General features: G+C 34.9%; 3 protein-coding genes and 4 non-coding genes across 7 annotated transcripts; 2 read left to right on the top strand and 5 right to left on the bottom strand.

The window, feature by feature from the left end:
* Positions 1–401: 401 nt before the first annotated feature.
* LOC133669102 (uncharacterized) lies at positions 402–1,943 on the top strand. The gene has a single exon (XM_062089123.1). It carries the CDS (start codon positions 479–481, stop codon positions 1,742–1,744), a length of 1,266 nt encoding a protein of 421 aa, XP_061945107.1. The 5' UTR covers positions 402–478; the 3' UTR covers positions 1,745–1,943.
* Positions 1,944–5,634: 3,691 nt separating this feature from the next.
* TRNAP-CGG (transfer RNA proline (anticodon CGG)) lies at positions 5,635–5,706 on the bottom strand. The gene has a single exon. It is a non-coding gene; the product is annotated as a tRNA-Pro (tRNA).
* An 81-nt stretch (positions 5,707–5,787) lies between these two features.
* On the top strand, positions 5,788–9,625 carry LOC133669370 (uncharacterized). The gene is made up of 10 exons (XM_062089470.1): positions 5,788–5,914; positions 5,993–6,076; positions 6,184–6,211; positions 6,318–6,400; positions 7,153–7,185; positions 7,880–7,958; positions 8,054–8,106; positions 8,656–8,716; positions 8,833–8,915; positions 9,137–9,625. Exons 1-10 carry the CDS (start codon positions 5,900–5,902, stop codon positions 9,227–9,229), a joined length of 612 nt encoding a protein of 203 aa, XP_061945454.1. The 5' UTR covers positions 5,788–5,899; the 3' UTR covers positions 9,230–9,625.
* Positions 9,626–12,606: 2,981 nt separating this feature from the next.
* Positions 12,607–12,679, bottom strand: TRNAA-AGC (transfer RNA alanine (anticodon AGC)). The gene has a single exon. It is a non-coding gene; the product is annotated as a tRNA-Ala (tRNA).
* A 2,153-nt stretch (positions 12,680–14,832) lies between these two features.
* On the bottom strand, positions 14,833–17,706 carry LOC133669728 (GTP-binding protein SAR1A-like). The gene is made up of 3 exons (XM_062089970.1): positions 17,444–17,706; positions 16,575–16,706; positions 14,833–15,386 (listed from the first exon to the last, which is right to left on the bottom strand). The coding sequence occupies exons 1-3, from the start codon at positions 17,570–17,572 to the stop codon at positions 15,066–15,068; spliced, it is 582 nt and encodes a 193-aa protein (XP_061945954.1). The 5' UTR covers positions 17,573–17,706; the 3' UTR covers positions 14,833–15,065.
* Positions 15,751–15,871, bottom strand: LOC133670305 (small nucleolar RNA snoR83). The gene has a single exon (XR_009834047.1). It is a non-coding gene; the product is annotated as a small nucleolar RNA snoR83 (small nucleolar RNA).
* Positions 16,123–16,244, bottom strand: LOC133670306 (small nucleolar RNA snoR83). The gene has a single exon (XR_009834048.1). It is a non-coding gene; the product is annotated as a small nucleolar RNA snoR83 (small nucleolar RNA).
* Positions 17,707–17,934: the final 228 nt, after the last annotated feature.

Here is a 17,934-nt window from a genome sequence, read left to right as displayed (position 1 = left end):
GTTTATTTTTTTATAAATAAACCCTAAAAAATAATAAATAATAAATAAATATTTACCACGTTCACCATAAAATTTTCTTCTTAAAAAATAAGAATCCCAAATTCAATTTACCTCTTCCCAAATGGATTTGACAAGTCAAACGATGGAAAGTTCAAATTACGTGAATATAACAATATACCATTTAATTTTCTTCAAATTCAAGCACACGCAAATTATTTTAGATATTCAAATTAATAATAATAAAAAATACCATTTAATGCCTTTTAAAGACTTCCTAATTGCCATAATTTAATTGTCATTAATTAAGGACAATGAAAAAGACAATGGCAATAGCTGTTATAACGTTTCTTCTTCAAGGGCAATCTTAGAAACCCAAACAAATCTCAAAATCTTATTTACCTTCACAGCACAACACTAGCACAACACGACTCCATCACTTCTCTCCGTCTCTCCTTCCTACACAGGCAGCAAAGAGAAAATGGAGCTGCAAGAAGCTAACAGTAGCAATAAAAATGGCCAAACCTCAACACCTGACCCAAAAACAGACCTTGAGAACCCTTATAACGGCAAAGCTCTAGAATCCCAATACTTCACTGAAGATTTTGACAGTACTTGTTCTACACCTTATGTTAGTGCACCTTCTAGTCCGGGTCGACCAGGATCCGGGCCCGTTAACGGCGGGTTCTTTTATAGCTGTCCGGCAAGTCCAATGCATTTTTCAATAACATCATCAGCTTCAGAAAGGGGATCCTTTGCTTCTTCGCCGGATAATAGTGTGCCTATTGGTTATGAGTTTGAATTCTCTGCAAGATTTGGTTCGACCGGGTCGGGTCAGACCGGATCCATGAGTTCAGCTGACGAGCTTTTCTTGAATGGTCAGATCCGACCCATGAAGTTATCGTCTCATTTGGAGAGACCCCAAGTGTTGGCTCCGTTGTTGGATCTTGAAAACGAAGAAGAGGACGGAGATAGAAGTAATGATAATGAAACCAAGACAGGTTCAAGAAAGGGTGGTAATAACGGTGAAAGTATGTCAAGAGGGAGAGATCTGAGGTTAAAGAACAAATCTTTACGTAGAAGAACAAGATCCATGTCACCATTAAGAAGTACATCTTTTGAAGATTATGATGAAGAAAACAAGAATGTAATTGATGGGTCTAGTACTTCTTTGGAAGTTAATGATGAAAGTCTTAAACTTGACGAGGCAACAACTAGTGGTGGTACAGGCACTCCTTCAGTTTCTGCTTCATCTTCAAGGTCATCATCAGCTGGAAGGAACTCAAAAAGATGGGTTTTTTTGAAAGATTTTCTTTATAGAAGCAAGAGTGAAGGGAGGAGTAATAACAAGTTCTGGTCTAACATTTCCTTTTCGCCAGCCAAGGAGAAGAGTAAGCAACATAGTGGTATTGTTCAACTTGGTATGTCGAAAGAGAAGTCTAGCAGCAGCAACAATAATGGGACTATTGTTGGTGGTGAGAGTCAGAAAGTGAAGGGAAATAGTGGGCAAGGCTCTTCTTCTTCTTCTTCAGGGAAGAAGCCAGTAAATGGTGTAGGCAAGAGGAGAGTACCAGTATCACCACATGAGTTACATTACAAGGCAAGTAGAGCACAAGCCGAAGAGATGAGAAAGAAGACATTTCTGCCTTACAGGCAAGGTTTGCTTGGGTGTTTAGGTTTTAGTTCGAAGGGATATGGCGCTATGAATGGAATTGCAAGAGCTTTGAATCCAGTTAAATCCAGGTAATCATTAAATGTGTTAAAAAGGAAATTGTATAGAGATTTTATGATTAATTTTTTAATCTACTTTTTTCCTGTCTAAATCTTGTATTTTATGCTCTATCTATGTATTTATTGATAGATGCTCTCCTCTTTTAGTTCAAAAGAGAAGTTTGTCCATGGTCTATGTACTCTCCATTAATGGTAGCACTTTCTTTGGTAAATAACTAGCACCGTCCTCCAGTTTGGATGAGAGATGATAATCTCTAGGTGTATGATCAACAAGGGAAATTGTTGTGAAACAGTGGATTAATTGTATTATTGAATCAATAACATTATACACATGGTTGGAAGACACATAGCTCTGTGATGGTAGGTAGCTGAGGCCCGGTATCACCTGCCATTGCACGATGATGCCTCAAAAAAATGACCCACAATTAGAAAGGGTTTTCCATGATATTTTGGCTGCATCTTGCTGGCCCAATCTTGAAAGCACACCCACCTGTCCATCTCTCTCTCTCTCTCTCTCTCTCCATCTCAACTTGCTTAACAGACACTGTGAAATCTGGGGCCATTAAGAATCTGGTTGTCTATTCATTATCTTTAAATTATTATGCCATAATCAATTTGCACCACTAAACAAGCTAGATCTTAGATAGTTTGCTATTGGGGGGGGCGGGGGGGGGGGGGGGGGGGGCGCTTCGTGATCTTATTCATTTGGGGCTCAATGTCTCGTAGACGTTGACATAAAGAAGATTATGGGACAGTGACATAAAGGAGTTGGAGATAATGAGACATGCTTGATCTTGATATGCTTGTAGCCATTCTCAAGTCCCTTAAGCAATTTCTGCGCCTCCTTTTGGATTCTTCTATCCAGGCCTTTCATTATATCATCATGTTTCATTTAACTGAGGATAAAAGATTTTTTTTAAAAAAACCACTAAATTAGTTGATGATGTCCGCTGAATATATCTGAAAGGAGGCAGCCAATAAATATAAGTTACAGAAATTAGGTACTAGGTCCATCAAGCTGGGACAATTTTAATTTTTAGCCTGAGAAAAATAGCAGCGAAATCACATCGTGGCCCCCTCAACTCCATTATTGTAATGGGTTCATATCCAAATTTCCATGTTATCGTAAGAAACATTACGATGGCACAGGTGATGGATCGGACCTGAAAAGTCTCTTCGAAGTTCTACGTACTGTTCAATCACTATCTGCCTAGACTTGCTACTGTTTCTCTGTTTCCCTTCTGTGTTTTTCTTCTCTTGAAGGGAAAGAAAGAAATCCCCGTGTCAAACGCATTTACGATCGAAGAAAGTTTGGCCATCTGTTGACTTGGAGCTTTTTTTTTTTTGGTTCTGAAATGACCTGAAAGAAAATATATAGTTTTTTGCTTCCAGCAACTTGCAAGCACGATGGTCATTTTCTCGACAAGAAGCCAAGACAAGACTGATAGCAGTTTACTCTCGCAACTGGCCAAAGGTTAATAACAAGGTTTTAAGCTTCTACTTTTGGAGAAACCTAGTTTATTGAAAAGAAAACTCAGTTTCCTGTCAAACAAACTGGTGCAATCACAGGCTGTAGTCTTGGTAGAAGTTTTGGATGCAAAGGTTAGAGCAGCCATTTGTCTGGTTCTGAATTTTTTTTCAGAGGAAGAAAATTCCACATTTTAGGCCTACGGAGTGGGGGGTCCAATGCCATATAAAATTTTCTGATTGGCAGGTTCGGTTATGCACTATCCATGTGAGCTTTTCAGAGAATCCCTTTTACCTCGCTGCAATATATTTCTTATGTTGACAGAAATTCATACACATCTTCATCCTTTTTAAAAGTATTTTTAACTTAAAAAATAAATTAATGTTTTTTAATATTTTATAATGATTTTGATATTAAAAATAAAAAAAAATCTAAAAACATATTTATTTTAATATATTTTTAAACAGAAAATATTATTTAAAAAAATACTTTACATTACAATTTAAAATATCTGCTAAACCTATGTACGAGTAGCCAAGCCTAATGGTGGCTGCTTGTTGATCTTAGTGGCGCTCGAGAATAAGGGAAGGGAGTAACTCAATCATATCTACAACAAGACCAGGTCTAGGTGTTGACCTGACTTAAAACTTAAGTTAAGTTGACTTAAATTTATCTAGTTTTTTTATTTTATAATTTTTCTTTAATAGACAGTTCAAAATAACTTAATTTGAAGAGAAAAAAACAGATTTTTTCATTAACCGACCCGAACTAACTCTAGATGGACGAATCACAAGACTAGTTAATCAGGCCTGTTCTTATGATTAGAACTTCCACAGTTCCTATCTCATTCCTTAAAACAAGATTAGTACCCCCAACCTTGTGAATTAATCGAGCTTTTCCAGACTATTTCTGAGCTTCTAAGTAATGTTTCAACAATAGAAAGCAACATGGCGAAGAACAGTTTTGCATCCTACGAGTTGATCGGTCCATTTTAAAACATTATTTTTGGCATCAAATTATCAATAGTACTGATGAGCTTCATCAGGCCTGTCTTTTGGATAGTTGCGAGGTTTGTGGATTAAAAAAAACACAGCAGCATAATGCTTTGATTCTTGACAGCAAAGGTTCCAAAGGGATTTCAGACATATGACATGTGTGAGAAACTTCATGGAAGTTTGAGTGATCAAACAATGCAATCTAATTCTTTAAGAGAGATGAAAGTACCAGCTGAATATTCACGCAGAGGGATGGTAAGAATCCAAGAGCATATCATATCTTAAAACTGGGCTGGCGAGTTCACTCGGAATTTGGATTGGTCCGGGTTGAAGAAAAACTAAAAAAAAAAAAGTTAATTGACCTGGTTAAAAAATTCGGGTTGACCCAGTGACCTAATTAACTCGAGTTTGGCTTTGTCAAAACCCAACTATCAACTAGCTGATTTTTGTTGATTTATTTTTTTGTCAAAACAATACTATTTTGAATTTTTGTCAAAATAGTTTTTTAATCAACCTGAGTTGAATATTCCAATCTTTTTAACCCGTGATCTTAGTCTTATCTTAGATTAATTTTTGAGTTGGGTTTTAAAACTATATTATTAATTTGAAAAAACATTGATTTATGTTTTTTTTTTCTTCAAGATTATTTAATTGTCATTAAAAGTTTTAATTTTAAAATATTAGTAGTCTGAAAACCACCATTTGGGATGGTAAGAATGCAAGAGCATAATCATTTAGGTAATGGTTCAGTGGTAAAAGTTTGGGACTAAGAGGTTTGCTCCCTCTGTGGTTTCAGGTTCGAGCTCTTTGGTTGCTCATATGATGGCTACTGGAGGCTTACATGGTCATTAACTTTAGGGCCCGTGGGATTAGTCGAGGTACGCGCAAACTGACTCGGACACCCACATTAAACTAAAAAAAAATAAAAATAAGAGCACTAAAAAAAAAAAGAATGTAAGAGCACTAATATTTATGTTTTGTCTGACGATGGAGTGAGTTTTAATAAATTCATGGATTTCTATCCAAGAAATATATGGAAGGATATGATTGAAAATCTACTGATATATTGGAAATCTAACAAAGATGAAAACAGCTCGAAGACCTAATCGAGATTGTCCCAACAGGCTAGAGAATCCTATTACTCCTTTTTTTTTTCCAATTATTTTTCATAGGGTTGGAGTAAATTCCTTGTTTTTTAAAAGTATTTTTAGGTATATAATTATATATAATTATCATAGTTTTTTATCTTGAAAACTATCTTCAGAAAATGTAAAAAAAATAAACATTGAGATTAAAACACAAGATAAGTAGGAGTGCTAAATAAAACCAAATTGAAAAAGAAAAGTGTGTTTGCCGTTAGTTTTCTTTAATTTTTTAATAGTCAAGGACCATATTGGAGCTTTTTGAGAAGTATAAGGACTAAAATTATGGTAACTAATACCAGGGGTGTTGCGAGAATCGAACTCGCGACCTCTCGCACCCGAAGCGAGAATCATACCACTAGACCAAACACCCTCTTTGATTCGATAATTCGTAACATATTAATATATACCTAATACTGTAAAAGTTTCTTCATAATTTTAGAACTCAAAATGAAAAATCAGTTTTAGGGTTTATAGTTACGCCTTTTTTTCAAATTCTTTAATCCAAATCAACCCCTCTCTCTCCTTTCTCAATTCCAAGTTCAAAATTTTTATTTGTTGTTTCAATGGCAAATAACAATGTAAGTCAATTCACTAATTAATTTCTCAAATTCTCTTAATTTTAAATTTTAATTTTAGTTTTTTTGTTGAATAAATAGGCTGGTGGTAGTGTTGATAATACATTCAGAAGAAAATTCGATCCAGAAGAGTACTTAGAACGCGCTCGTGAGCGTGAAAAACAGGTGCGTTGTTTTATTTCTTATTAAACTTTCCTTAATTTTTTGAATTTAAGTAATTTCTTTTAGCTTGATTTTGATAAATTTTGTTGATTTTTTTTTTGTTTTTTTAGGAAGCCGAGGGTCGTGGGAAATCTAAATGTAAGTGAACGAACAAAAGCTTTCTATTTGGTTATGTTTGATTGATTGTTTTTCGTGTTTTTAGATGATGGGTTGCTGTTGCTGTTGCTGTTGTTGTTGTGTGCAGCGAAAGGGCCACCGGTGCAAAGGAAGCCCTTGAAGCATAGGGACTATGAAGTTGATCTCGACTCTCGGTTGGGGAAAACTCAGGTGTAGTTACTTGTTTTAGCTTTAAATACTGGCTTTTGCTGTTTAACTAACTTTTTATTTGCTTGAATCAATATAGTATAGTTTCTGGTCAAGTGGGTGTGTTTTGATTTCTTACAAATTGTACTACTTGTTTGTGCTAAGGTAATAATGTTAGGAGTGAGGATGGCGATAGCTGATAAATTGTATTAAGTTAGTTAAAACGATTGGTAGGAGCTTGAAAGTTGAGAACAAGCTGTTGTTTTAGATTGGATTTGCGGGGAGCTGAACAATGTTGTGATTCTTGTTGGAGGTGCTATTATTGTGGCTGACTCCCATTGTAAAGCCTGTAAATGAAAGGGTGATGAATCAAAGTATGGTTTGCAAGAATGACCGAATTTTGACTTTCGAGGTTGAGGGCTATATCTGCAGGGAGATACTGGAAAGCTGTGGTCACTTGTTTTACTTAATATGTAGGAGATAGTGTTAATAGAGGTCTCGCTCCCTTTGAAGGTGACCTGTCAGTGTATGGCTCTCATAGTAGATGTCAGGACTCTGGATTATCTAAGTTTTTCATCTTTTCATGAATGGGAAAGGTGTTTTGCTGTTTTCAATAGTATTTCTGTTATTCTATTTGGGTTGGTTTCATGGATCTAGGGTATGTTAAGATTCTTCCGAAACATCTTTGGCATGGAGTATCATGGAATTTGAATCTTTGTTACTTTGAACTTGTCTGTTTGTTAATTCATATTTGCCCTTTTTTTTTTCTCTCGCAGGTTGTTACACCAATTGCACCTCTAAGTCAGCAGGTATCATTCCTACCCTGCTCCTAAATTTTCCATCTCATTGCTTGGTTAGGTGGTTCTAAAATATTTTTTGTCTGTGTTTTCTGAGAATAGAGTGCCAGGTCTTCTCTGGAGTTAGTTTCAGAATGATTTTCCTCCCATTTTTGTTTCCCTTTTATTTTATTCTTAGAAATCATGCTCTTCCTTTCTTCATCTAGAATTCATTTTGCTTTCTTTAATTAAAGCAAAAAAGTAAATAGAGTGGTTATTTACGAATACAAACAGAAAGGAAAGCTATTCATATCTTGGTCCAAGAACTGAAAATGGGAGGGGGAAAAAGCACAAGTAGTGTAGATCAGTGGATGTGTACGGCTTGATATTTTCTTAAGTTATTCCCTTATTTCCATTGGTGGCTGAGGTATGGGCTCCCGTGAGATCAAAACTAAGTTGGCAACACTCCCATCTCACTTCTCCTCTTTAGAACAGATATAGTACAGTCAAGAGTCTCAACTCAGCTATCCATTGGTTTCTAGAGTTGTCCGCTTAGATGCTAAGAATCTTGTTATTGGTTTAGCTAGTTAGTAGTCTTCTGATCAGTGATTTATGTAGCTATACCTCTGCCATCACAGACACATCACTTTCAATACATACAGATGAAATGTTATGGTTATTGTATTTAACACTTTTATTTAATCCTCTCTTATTCCCTTTTTTGCAGGCTGGATACTACTGTTCAGTTTGTGAGTGTGTGGTAAAGGATTCTGCAAACTACTTGGATCACATCAATGGAAAGAAACGTATGTTATTATCCAGCTTCTTTTCATATTGAGTTTATTTTACGTGTTTGGATTTCCCATCCCTCTAATGTCTCTGCAATTTCTTTTCCCTTTAGACCAAAGAGCTTTGGGCATGTCTATGCGGGTGGAGCGTGCATCTCTTCAACAGGTACTGGCTAACTTTTTGAAACAAAGCCTTCATTTATGAATGAGGGATCTCAATTGACCAAATGAATTGCTACAAAGCTGTGATATGTTTTTATTGATTCAGATTGCTTTAGCATTGGGTATATGTCAGAAGGAAGAACAACAATACTTTGAATGAATGTAGAGAGCCATAAACCATCTAAAGAAACCAGAGGAAAGTACCTGGAGTCTTAAAGAGACTAAAATAGCAGATATGAATGATCAAAAAAAGGAAAAATAAAAAACCATAAAGCAAAGATGGTCGTATTTTATTTTGAATTCTTAAAGAACTGTCTGTTCAAAAAAGGAAAGAAAAGAAACAACTGTTTGCGTGAGTGTAGGCAAAATGGGAACTTAAATGTAATGTAGCGAGAAAATAAAATTCCTACCCTTGGAGCATTGGAAGATGAAAATTATATGGATTGATTGTATCTAAGCTAAGGTTTTTGTATCATTGCAGCAATCAATGGATTGATTATCCATAGTGGAATGGTATGTGATAAGCTGTATATCGTTTCTTCAATATTTGTAGGTCCAAGAGCGATTTGAAAAGCTCAAGAAACGTAGAGAACCTGGAAGCTTCACAGAGCAAGGTAAGACTTTAAAACCAGATAGGAGAAATGCAATATCAGTATGGAGGTTTTTTGATGTACCATGTTATTTCATGGATAGTATCAAATTTAGCAAACTCCTGTTTCCTTTTCCTCAGATCTTGATGAACGGATCTTAAAACAGCAAGAAGAAGAGGAGGAACGCAAGCGTCAACGCCGAGAAAGAAAGAAAGAGAAAAAGGTTAGTGTCACTAGAATTTTGTGTTGAGAATATTTCTGAGGCCATAAAACACATGCCTAAAGGTATATATGATCTTTCGGCTTTCAGTTTTCAATTTTTTTCTGTATTGAACAAGTAATTCTTCTTTTTCTCGCCGTCTTTTTTTCTGTAAAGATTACACTATACCATGTTTACCATATACTTTCATTGATGGTTAATTGCTGAGCCATTTCTGGGCACAGAAAGAGAAGGCAGCAGAGGAGGAAGAAGCTGATATTGATCCTGATATTGCAGCTATGATGGGGTTTGGCGGTTTCGGTTCATCAAAAAAATAATCATAATGTTTGTTCATACTTCTCTACCAGGAATTAGCTTTGCCATGATGTAACATCAGGAGCCTTCTTCATATGGAAATTCTGAGCTTTGCCGTGTAACATTTTGTAGTTTCCCTCTCTCAGGCTGTCTTTCATGCTCTCCTAGCAATCAAGTCTGTTAGAGGAAAAACAGCCACTCATTTGCTAGACATGTACTGTAGATTCAACGGTTATAATACATTTTCACTGTTTCATCTACCCTATTTTCTGTGACACTTCACTCGAATTTCTCCTCTCTTATGTTAGTCTCTTCTATTGAGTAAATATTGGAAGTTATAGGTTGAGCGTTCTCGAGTCTGTACTCATGACTGGAATTAACACTTTAATCTTTTTTGGAATGCTGGAGGATTTTTCTCAGGTTTCCCCTTTATTGCCAATTCTAACTTGGTATTGATACTGCTATGCCAAAAATCTGACTGGAGATTTCGAGACCTGCAAAGTGCTCCAATGTTCCTTGGATTTTGGATTAAGATTAAGGCGGTGTTTGGTTGTGCGGTTGGACCGTGTTTTTTAATATTTTTGAATTATTTATAGTTTTACATTATTATTTTTTTATGTTTTTGAATTATTTTGATGTAATGTATAGATATAAAAAAAATATTATTTTGATAAATTTTTAAGTAAAAAATATTTTAAAAACTATCTTTTACTATAATTTCAAACATGCTTTAAATAAATATGAAAATTGGTGGCTCGGAATTAAAATAAAAATGAAAACAAAAATTGGTGGCCCGGAATCAAAATAAAAATGAAAACAAAAAAAATTAGCTTGTTTTTTATTTTGGAGTATTTTTTATTTCTTAAAATTTGTTTTCAAAATTTTAGCCAACGATTCTTTATTTTTTTTTTAAGAAACTATTTTCTAAACTTCAAAGACATTCAAGGAGGTTTTTTGAAAATTAAATTTTATAATTTAAAAAATTACTTTTAAAATTTTACTCTTGTAATGATTCATCTTCATTTTCCTAACCTCTTAAGTCTTAACACCACCTTAAAAAAACTCTTTAAAATTTCTGTTGAAGAGGGGGGGGGGGGGGGAGAATGAGCAGGATTGAGCGCAACATGCTACGCCTTCTCCATGGTCGTGAAACCCGGACGCAGCTCCGTGAACATTTCCTTCGCTTTGGCCATATCCAACTCAACCAAATCGGAGGAGATCGTTTGCTTCAATGGTGAAACACCATCAAATTAAGCCAAAAGTTGAACACTATGGATGCATGGTTGATCTGCTTGGGCGTGCTGGATGTGTGAGGGAGGCTTATGATCTGCTTAGAAGCATGCCTGAGGGAACTCCAAATGATGCTGCTCCATGGGGTTCCTTGCTTAGTGCTTGCCATACTCATGGTGACGTAGAGCTTACACACATCTTGCAGTGAAAAAGCTTAATTGATCTTGAACCATGGAATTCAGTCAAATCTAGCAGGTGTGTGTGTGTGTGTGTAAATTAAGAGCTTGTGTAATAATACTCGCCAAATTATATTGATGCATAAATAGAAGTTCATATATCTGTAACCTTTCTCTCTATTCTTAACAATAAAGACTTTTCACTTTTATTCTTGATCACTTGCTCGCTTATCTACTCTTCAAGATCTAATCCTTCATTGAATTACTCGTATCGTTTCCATCCTGGTTTTAAAATTTTAACAGGGTTAAAAAAAATAGCGGGCTTTTTTCTTCAGTTTTCGCAGTGACAGCAGGAGTAGCAGAACTTGGCTTATTCTTTTCTGGAGTTTCAATCTTCGCATTCTCAGCAATGACTCCCTTCTTTGAGGTAAGCATCGGCTCCTCCTCTGGTGTACCACTCGCAGGCCTTACATTGCTCCTTCCTGGACAGCAGCTGCTCTTCCTCTCCATCTTCAGCTTTGTTGCTTAAGATTTGCCGAGCTTCTAAACAAAGATAATATAAATAATCGTTCAGTGTGGTGGTGGAAAAAATAGCAATGAGCGAAAACTATATATACAGAGCCCTATGCCCCTATATGAGACTCTGTGTTTTTCTTCCTTTAAATGAAGTGTGACTTCTAGTTTTACCTTGACATGCATGAATGTATAAAACCCGCAGGTCATCAGAGTGTGTGCCGCATTCAAGTTAGTGCAGCAAACGTTTTCAATTTCCAACACAATGGTTTTTTATGGAAAGAAATCATTAATCTTTTGTTTATATTTTAGGGTTGAAGGAAGAACGAAATATAAGTTCTCCAAAACTACGGATTAACCAGTTAAATTTACCTCATAGTTATTGCATTAAAGTTTTCAGCATGATCCAGAAAAGAAAAACTTTAATGCTATGAAAGTGAATTAAACATTTGACCATCATTGTCTTTGTGTGCAAAAAGAGAGAGATAATAAAAACAACGAATCATTTATTTTGATGAGGGAAAGATTAACAAAAGGCAATATAAATATAAAGAAATTATTGACTCTAACTCAAACATCCCTTGTTTAATTACTACTCCCAACTTCAGCCTTCACAGGCTCCTCCTCTTTCTGGGCACTAGAAGCATCCTTCTCCTCAGTCTTCACCTCCTCGGGAGCAACAGCAGTAGTTGAATCCTCTTGAACCACCGTTTCAGGCTGAGTAGATACTTCCTCCTTCTTTGGCACCTCCACACTGCAAGCACAGGTTCCCTGGCAAGCCATCTTCAACTCTGTTTGCTTAATTTTGCTTACAATATAAAAAGAACGGCTGCTTCGCTGGAGATGAATAAGTGAAAGAAATGTTGAGCAATTTATAGTCTGTATACGAGTGTAACGTATTCGGCACTAAAATGGTTTCAGTTTCTTGTTAAACAAGGATCCGTTGAGCCTTTTCTTGCTAGAAAATAAGAATGTTACTGATAACTGAGGCTAGCTGTTATGGGGTAATTAAGAATAAGAACGTTTCAAATTTCTCAGTTACTAATTTAATTAACACATTCTACAAGCATAGTTTTTTATAAGATTAGCTGGTTAATTAACACTAGCCGATGTTGAGACCATGTCTAAATTAGGCTTGGTTGTTGATATTTTTAGATTTTCTTTATTTTTTAAAGTTATTTCTGGATTCATTTCTTAATTAGATTTTGAAGTTTTATTTGATTTGTGTTTTATTAAGTAAATCGATTTAGCTACTATTTAAACAATTCCAAAGGTTATTTTTCAGAATAATTAAGAATTCTTGACATCAGAATTCATTCTAGCTGCTATTTAGAGCCTGTAAAACCCTAATAATTTCTTCTTCTTTTTTCCCATCATGCAATGTTCACTCATGATAAGAAATAATGATGGCCTTTTTGATGTATAAGAATCACATCCTGAATAAATCTGTGTAAATTAAAAAAAAACAAATTGGGAGAAAATGGAGATGCGGGGTATCGATCCCCGTACCTCTCGCATGCTAAGCGAGCGCTCTACCATCTGAGCTACATCCCCGTTGATGATAGCTTCCCTTTATATCTTATATCAACCTAATGAAGTTAAATCTTCAGTTCTTTTGTTCACAACAACATCCCTTCTTAGTTAACGTCGGAATGATAGAAGACTACTGGGCTTGGGTGCATCGGCTCATTCTAGGCAATCCTCACTGGCACCGTTTTAAAAAAAAAATTTACCGAGACCATGGTAAATTTACTGTATATCATATTACTGTATAATTACTAATTTACCTTTCAACAAAAATTGAATGAGCTGTAAAATAGTTTTTTTGTATGGGTCCATTAATTTTTATGATTTTGATAGGGGACAATTCTGTATTTTTACCTTTTAAATACACAATATAATGATTATATTATTCTAAAAAACATATTTTTTAAAATGTTAAACAGGAAAAATTCAATATTTATATGTTTTGAAAGTGACTATATTATCCTTAAAAGTAAAAATGGTTAAAATTACATCCATGGGTATTTTTGTATTTTTAAATTGATTTTTGTTGTAATAAACAAATTGATAGGAAGCGATTTGATCTTTTGATTGAGATGGATATTATTAAAAAAAAAAGGTTGATAGAGGTTCAATGCAAGTGCAAGTAAGTGGGCGGGGTATGCGACGTCGTCCCACTTTCAAACACTACCTTCTATGAAGGTGTTGTAAGTGTCCCGTCGTGCTTTTTCTGATGGTGCCACACGTATACACGACAAAGTTGCGATTGGGCTTCAATAGACTTTTTTTTTTCTCCCTCTTTCTTCTCCCTTCTCCTTACCAGAATACAAAAGTGTCGGCTTAATTTGTTTTTTGCTTCCATTTTGGTCCTCATTCTTTTGATTGTTATTTGTTTTGTTTTTTTTCTTCTTTTTTTCCTTCAATTTTGCCCCTCATCATTTGGTTTTATTTAATTTTTTATATCAAACATGATCCTTATTTTTTTAATTGATGTTTTTTCTGTCCTTTTTCTAATTGAATTTTATTTTCAATTTTATCCCTCAACATTTGATTTAAAATTATTCTTATATTACATTTAGTCCTCATTATTTTAATTGTTATTTTTTTTTGTTTTGGATCCTTTTTTATTGCATTTTATTTTTCAATTTTATCCCTCAATATTTTGATGATTTAGAATTTTGTTTTGTTATTTTTTAAGGTTTATCTTTTATGAGGTTAGTCCCGATCTTATGATCAAAGTTAACCTTGGTTGACTTTGATCCTTTTTTTTATCCTTTTTAATATATATTTTTTTAATCTCATCATTCAACATTTTATTTATTGAAAATTAATTTTTATGTTTTTTTTTAATATTTTTATTAGAGGTTATCTTGTGTCAATGATCGCAAAGTTAGCAGGTTAACTTAAATTGATTTAAATCTCTTTTTTTTTGTTCTTTTCTTTATTTTATTTTTTTTCAGTTTCATTCTTTGGCATTGAGTTTTTTGATAATTAAATTTTATAGTTTTAATCAATATACTTTTGACAGGGTATCTGATATCATGATCAAGTCACAAATCTTGCATGTTAATCTAGATAGACTTGGGTTTATTAATTTTTTTTAATCTTTTTAATTTTCTTGTCAATTTATTTATTATCATTATGTTTTTTATTTGTATTATTTAAATCAACCAAGCTTATTATTATATTTTTAAAAAAATATTTGTGTGGCCTAATTATTATTTTTCTACATTGAAAAAAAAAATCTACATTGAAAAAAATGAAGGACATACTGCATCATAACGCATGCCCCTGTCTAGTCACTGTCTATTCTTATCTCCAATTTTTATAATTGCCGTTATGAGCACATTGAACAGATTCTGAATCAAGCAAGTACTTGTGAAGATTCAAGGTACAAACAAGAGATTGCTTTTGAGGTTAATGGAAATGCTTTTCGAATGCTAGATCCATGAAAGGAACCAACCATCTTGCGAAACAAAACACCCTCTTGTCGGTGGAGAATCATATGCTCTTCCACAGGATTTGACAAGGGTTCACCTTTAATGGTGAACCTTCGCTTTCCCTTTAATGTGAATCAAGAGCAGATACAAATTGCAGCAATCAAGCACGTTTAACAACTCTCTTGTCCCATTGAATTGTTGGGAGACAGTGGACGTGCCATGTAATAACAAACTCAAGTGTCAAGTAAGCGAGCAGGCAGCAGAGAACAAGAAGTAATGCCCATTTTCATTGCTCATAACAAACAACAAATCATCAATCACTTCTAGGTTTTTTCATTATGCACATGAGGTAGCATGTGTGCCATTTTACCCAAAACGAAGGCCAAACAACGTGAAAATACCTTCAAACGTTATTATACAACGATGATGTCCATTGGATACAGTATGAGACATCAGAGAGCTTAAGAACTAGACGGATCTTAATTTCCTGTAGATTGCTACTTGATATACTGAGAAAGCCACCTGAAACCCTCTCCATAGCCCATTTTGCGGACAATGCTACACATGAACACCTCGAGGGGACGGACATTTGAGTCTACCAAGTTCACCTTACCCTTGCCGGTGGTGAAGTTGGTAAGACCCAGGTAGAAACGCAACTCATCTTCTGAGGCAGCATCTGGGATATCAATCTTGTTGCCCAAAACAAGAAAGGGGACATTGGCTAATGCTTCATCAGAGAGGAGAGCATCCAATTCTTTCTTGGACTCCGCAAATCTCTCTTTGTCATAAGCATCTACCAGGTAAACAACAGCATCCACCTTCACATACAAAGAACTTTATGTCAAAACTCAGCAGTACAACACAAAAAGAACAAACAAATCCGACAAGGACATTCCAACATGGTCATCTATTCATCATGTTACAAAGACCAAAAAACTTAGAAATCATGAGAAAACAAAGAAAGCAGGCAAACAGGAATCCCGTGAGAACACAGTAATCACCCACATGATGCTTCAATAAAGTTTGCCAGTACACCATTTTACCACTATAGTTACTCATACGCAACCAATTACAAAAGTGCAGGACAACAAATTACAACTCGGGCAAAGTAGATAATCAGAATGCAGTTCATCCAAGTCAACATAAGTCTGCAATAACTAATGCAAAAGGGGGGGGAAAGGCACATGTATGGTGAAGTACTAGTGAAACACTTGCAAAGACCAAAAAATGCCATCAGCGAATTCCCATTTCAATTTTTGCCTCCCATGAATCAAATAATCACAAAACAAACATTATGTGGGATTATGATGGCGTGAGCTTCTCAAATGTGAATATTATTCAACATTGGGCAGTTAACATGTTCAATCTAAGTGTTGATGAGAAAGTAACTTTGGCTTCCTTAACCTTTTCACTCGTAGGCAACTAAATGTGAAAAGACCACAAATTAAAACAACCGCATCCTATATTTCAGAATTGAAAATCATAATGCAGTTCATCTCTATTAGCAGCCAACATATATAAATAAAAATTGGCCCAAATGGAGGGTGGGGGGACACATGCATGGTGAGTACTAATTAAGCACCTTGCAAGGACCCAAAAGTGCTATCAGCAAACTCCCATGTTGTTACTAGCCTCCCATGAATCGGATAATCACAAGATCCAACATTATCTGGGATTATGAAGGCCAGAAAATCTCCCTTGTGAATATTATCAACACTTGAGCAGTTAACATATCCAATGCAAGGGTTAATCACACAGTAACCTTCACGCCCTTAATTTTTTAAGCAGCTTCCCAAGATTCCTAAACCATTTCACAAATAATCCATGCCTTAACATCACCAAAAGTGGAAACAACTATCAAATTCCTAAATCTCTACACATTCCACTAAATAGCAAATATCAATCACAAGTATTGAAATAATGACTGCAGCCACAAACAATAAACTGTTCCACGCATTGCAAAAAACAAAACAATATGCAAGTTTGGGAGAGAGCAGATAAAGGACCTTGGCATAGTAATCTTTCCAAACTCGACGGGCAATCTGATGGCCACCCAAATCAAAAGCCTTGAACTTGATTTTGCCTATACTCAATTCCTCTGATGTTGGATACTGCGTTGGCTGATGTTGCACCAATCTCTGCACTTGCGCACACAAACAATAACAAAAGCCATTACAAAATAAATTCATTTCTTCAAATTCTCACTTATAGAATCAAAACTTTTACACTTTAAACAAAACGCATTTCGTTTACCATCTTTAGTGACCTGAAGTACAATCCAGCCAAAAGAAGAAATTAAATATCAATTTTATAATCACACGTTAGCTGTTAATTTATTTTTTCAAGTTGAAGAAACTTAAATAAATAAACAATAACTATAAATAATGATTGATCAACAGCTACGATTTGCTTTTGAGAAAGATCTAATGGCAGTGATTAAAGAATAAAGGGTTAAACTTCAGGCCTTAATTTTCCATTTTTTTACTTCCAACTATAAAGACAAAATTTAAGGGGAAAAAATCCTAATTCATATTTAACTTCTTAGCAACCAAAAACTTCACAAAAGTAATAAATTTACAATCTTTATTCAATTTTCCAGCAATTTCTCAGCAACCAAACAGAACGCAGATAAAAAAAATCATAAGAAAAAACAAGCCAATAATTCAATTAAAATAAACCAAAAGTACCTCTTTTTTTTTTGTCAATTGCAACAAAACCCAGTTGATATTTCAACTCTACTAAACCAAAACTTTAACAAAATATAATTAAGTTTCAATCTTTATTCGATTTTCCTAAGCTTTTTCAGCGACCAAACAAAACCGAGGAAAGAAAATCATAAACAAAATCAATAAATAATTGAACTGAAAAAACGTACCTCGTCTTTTAACATGTGAAGCAATGTGGTTTTGCCAGCATTATCAAGGCCTAAAAACAAGATCTTAGCTTCTTTTTGCCATAAACCAAGTGATGCTAGCACCCCATAAAACCAATCAAGCAAAAACATTTTTTAAATATAAAATTTTTAGCTTCAATCAATCAAGATTTTGTTGATTTTGTTTTAAAAAAGCTAGAGAGTGGCAGTCTAGATAAAGAGAGAAACGAGAGAGATTGATGCTTTTTGAGAGAGAGAATATTTGTATAGAGATTTTATTTTATTTGATGTGGGTGTGAGTGTGAGTGTGAGGTGGCGGTACTTGATTGGTGTTGTTGTTGTTGGTGGGTCGGGTTACCAGGTTAGATTGTTTGGACCAATGAAAAGCGAGAATTGTGCTTGGTGGCGTCATTGGGTGACTTCTGACCGCTGATTAAGGAATGGACGGTTTTGATTGATTAGGAAGTGGGTTTTCTTTTTCGGGGGGGGGGCAG

Source organism: Populus nigra, chromosome 12, assembly GCF_951802175.1.
Source record: "Populus nigra chromosome 12, ddPopNigr1.1, whole genome shotgun sequence".
Taxonomy (NCBI): Eukaryota; Viridiplantae; Streptophyta; class Magnoliopsida; order Malpighiales; family Salicaceae; genus Populus; species Populus nigra.
This window is presented reverse-complemented; position numbering and strand designations above follow the sequence as displayed.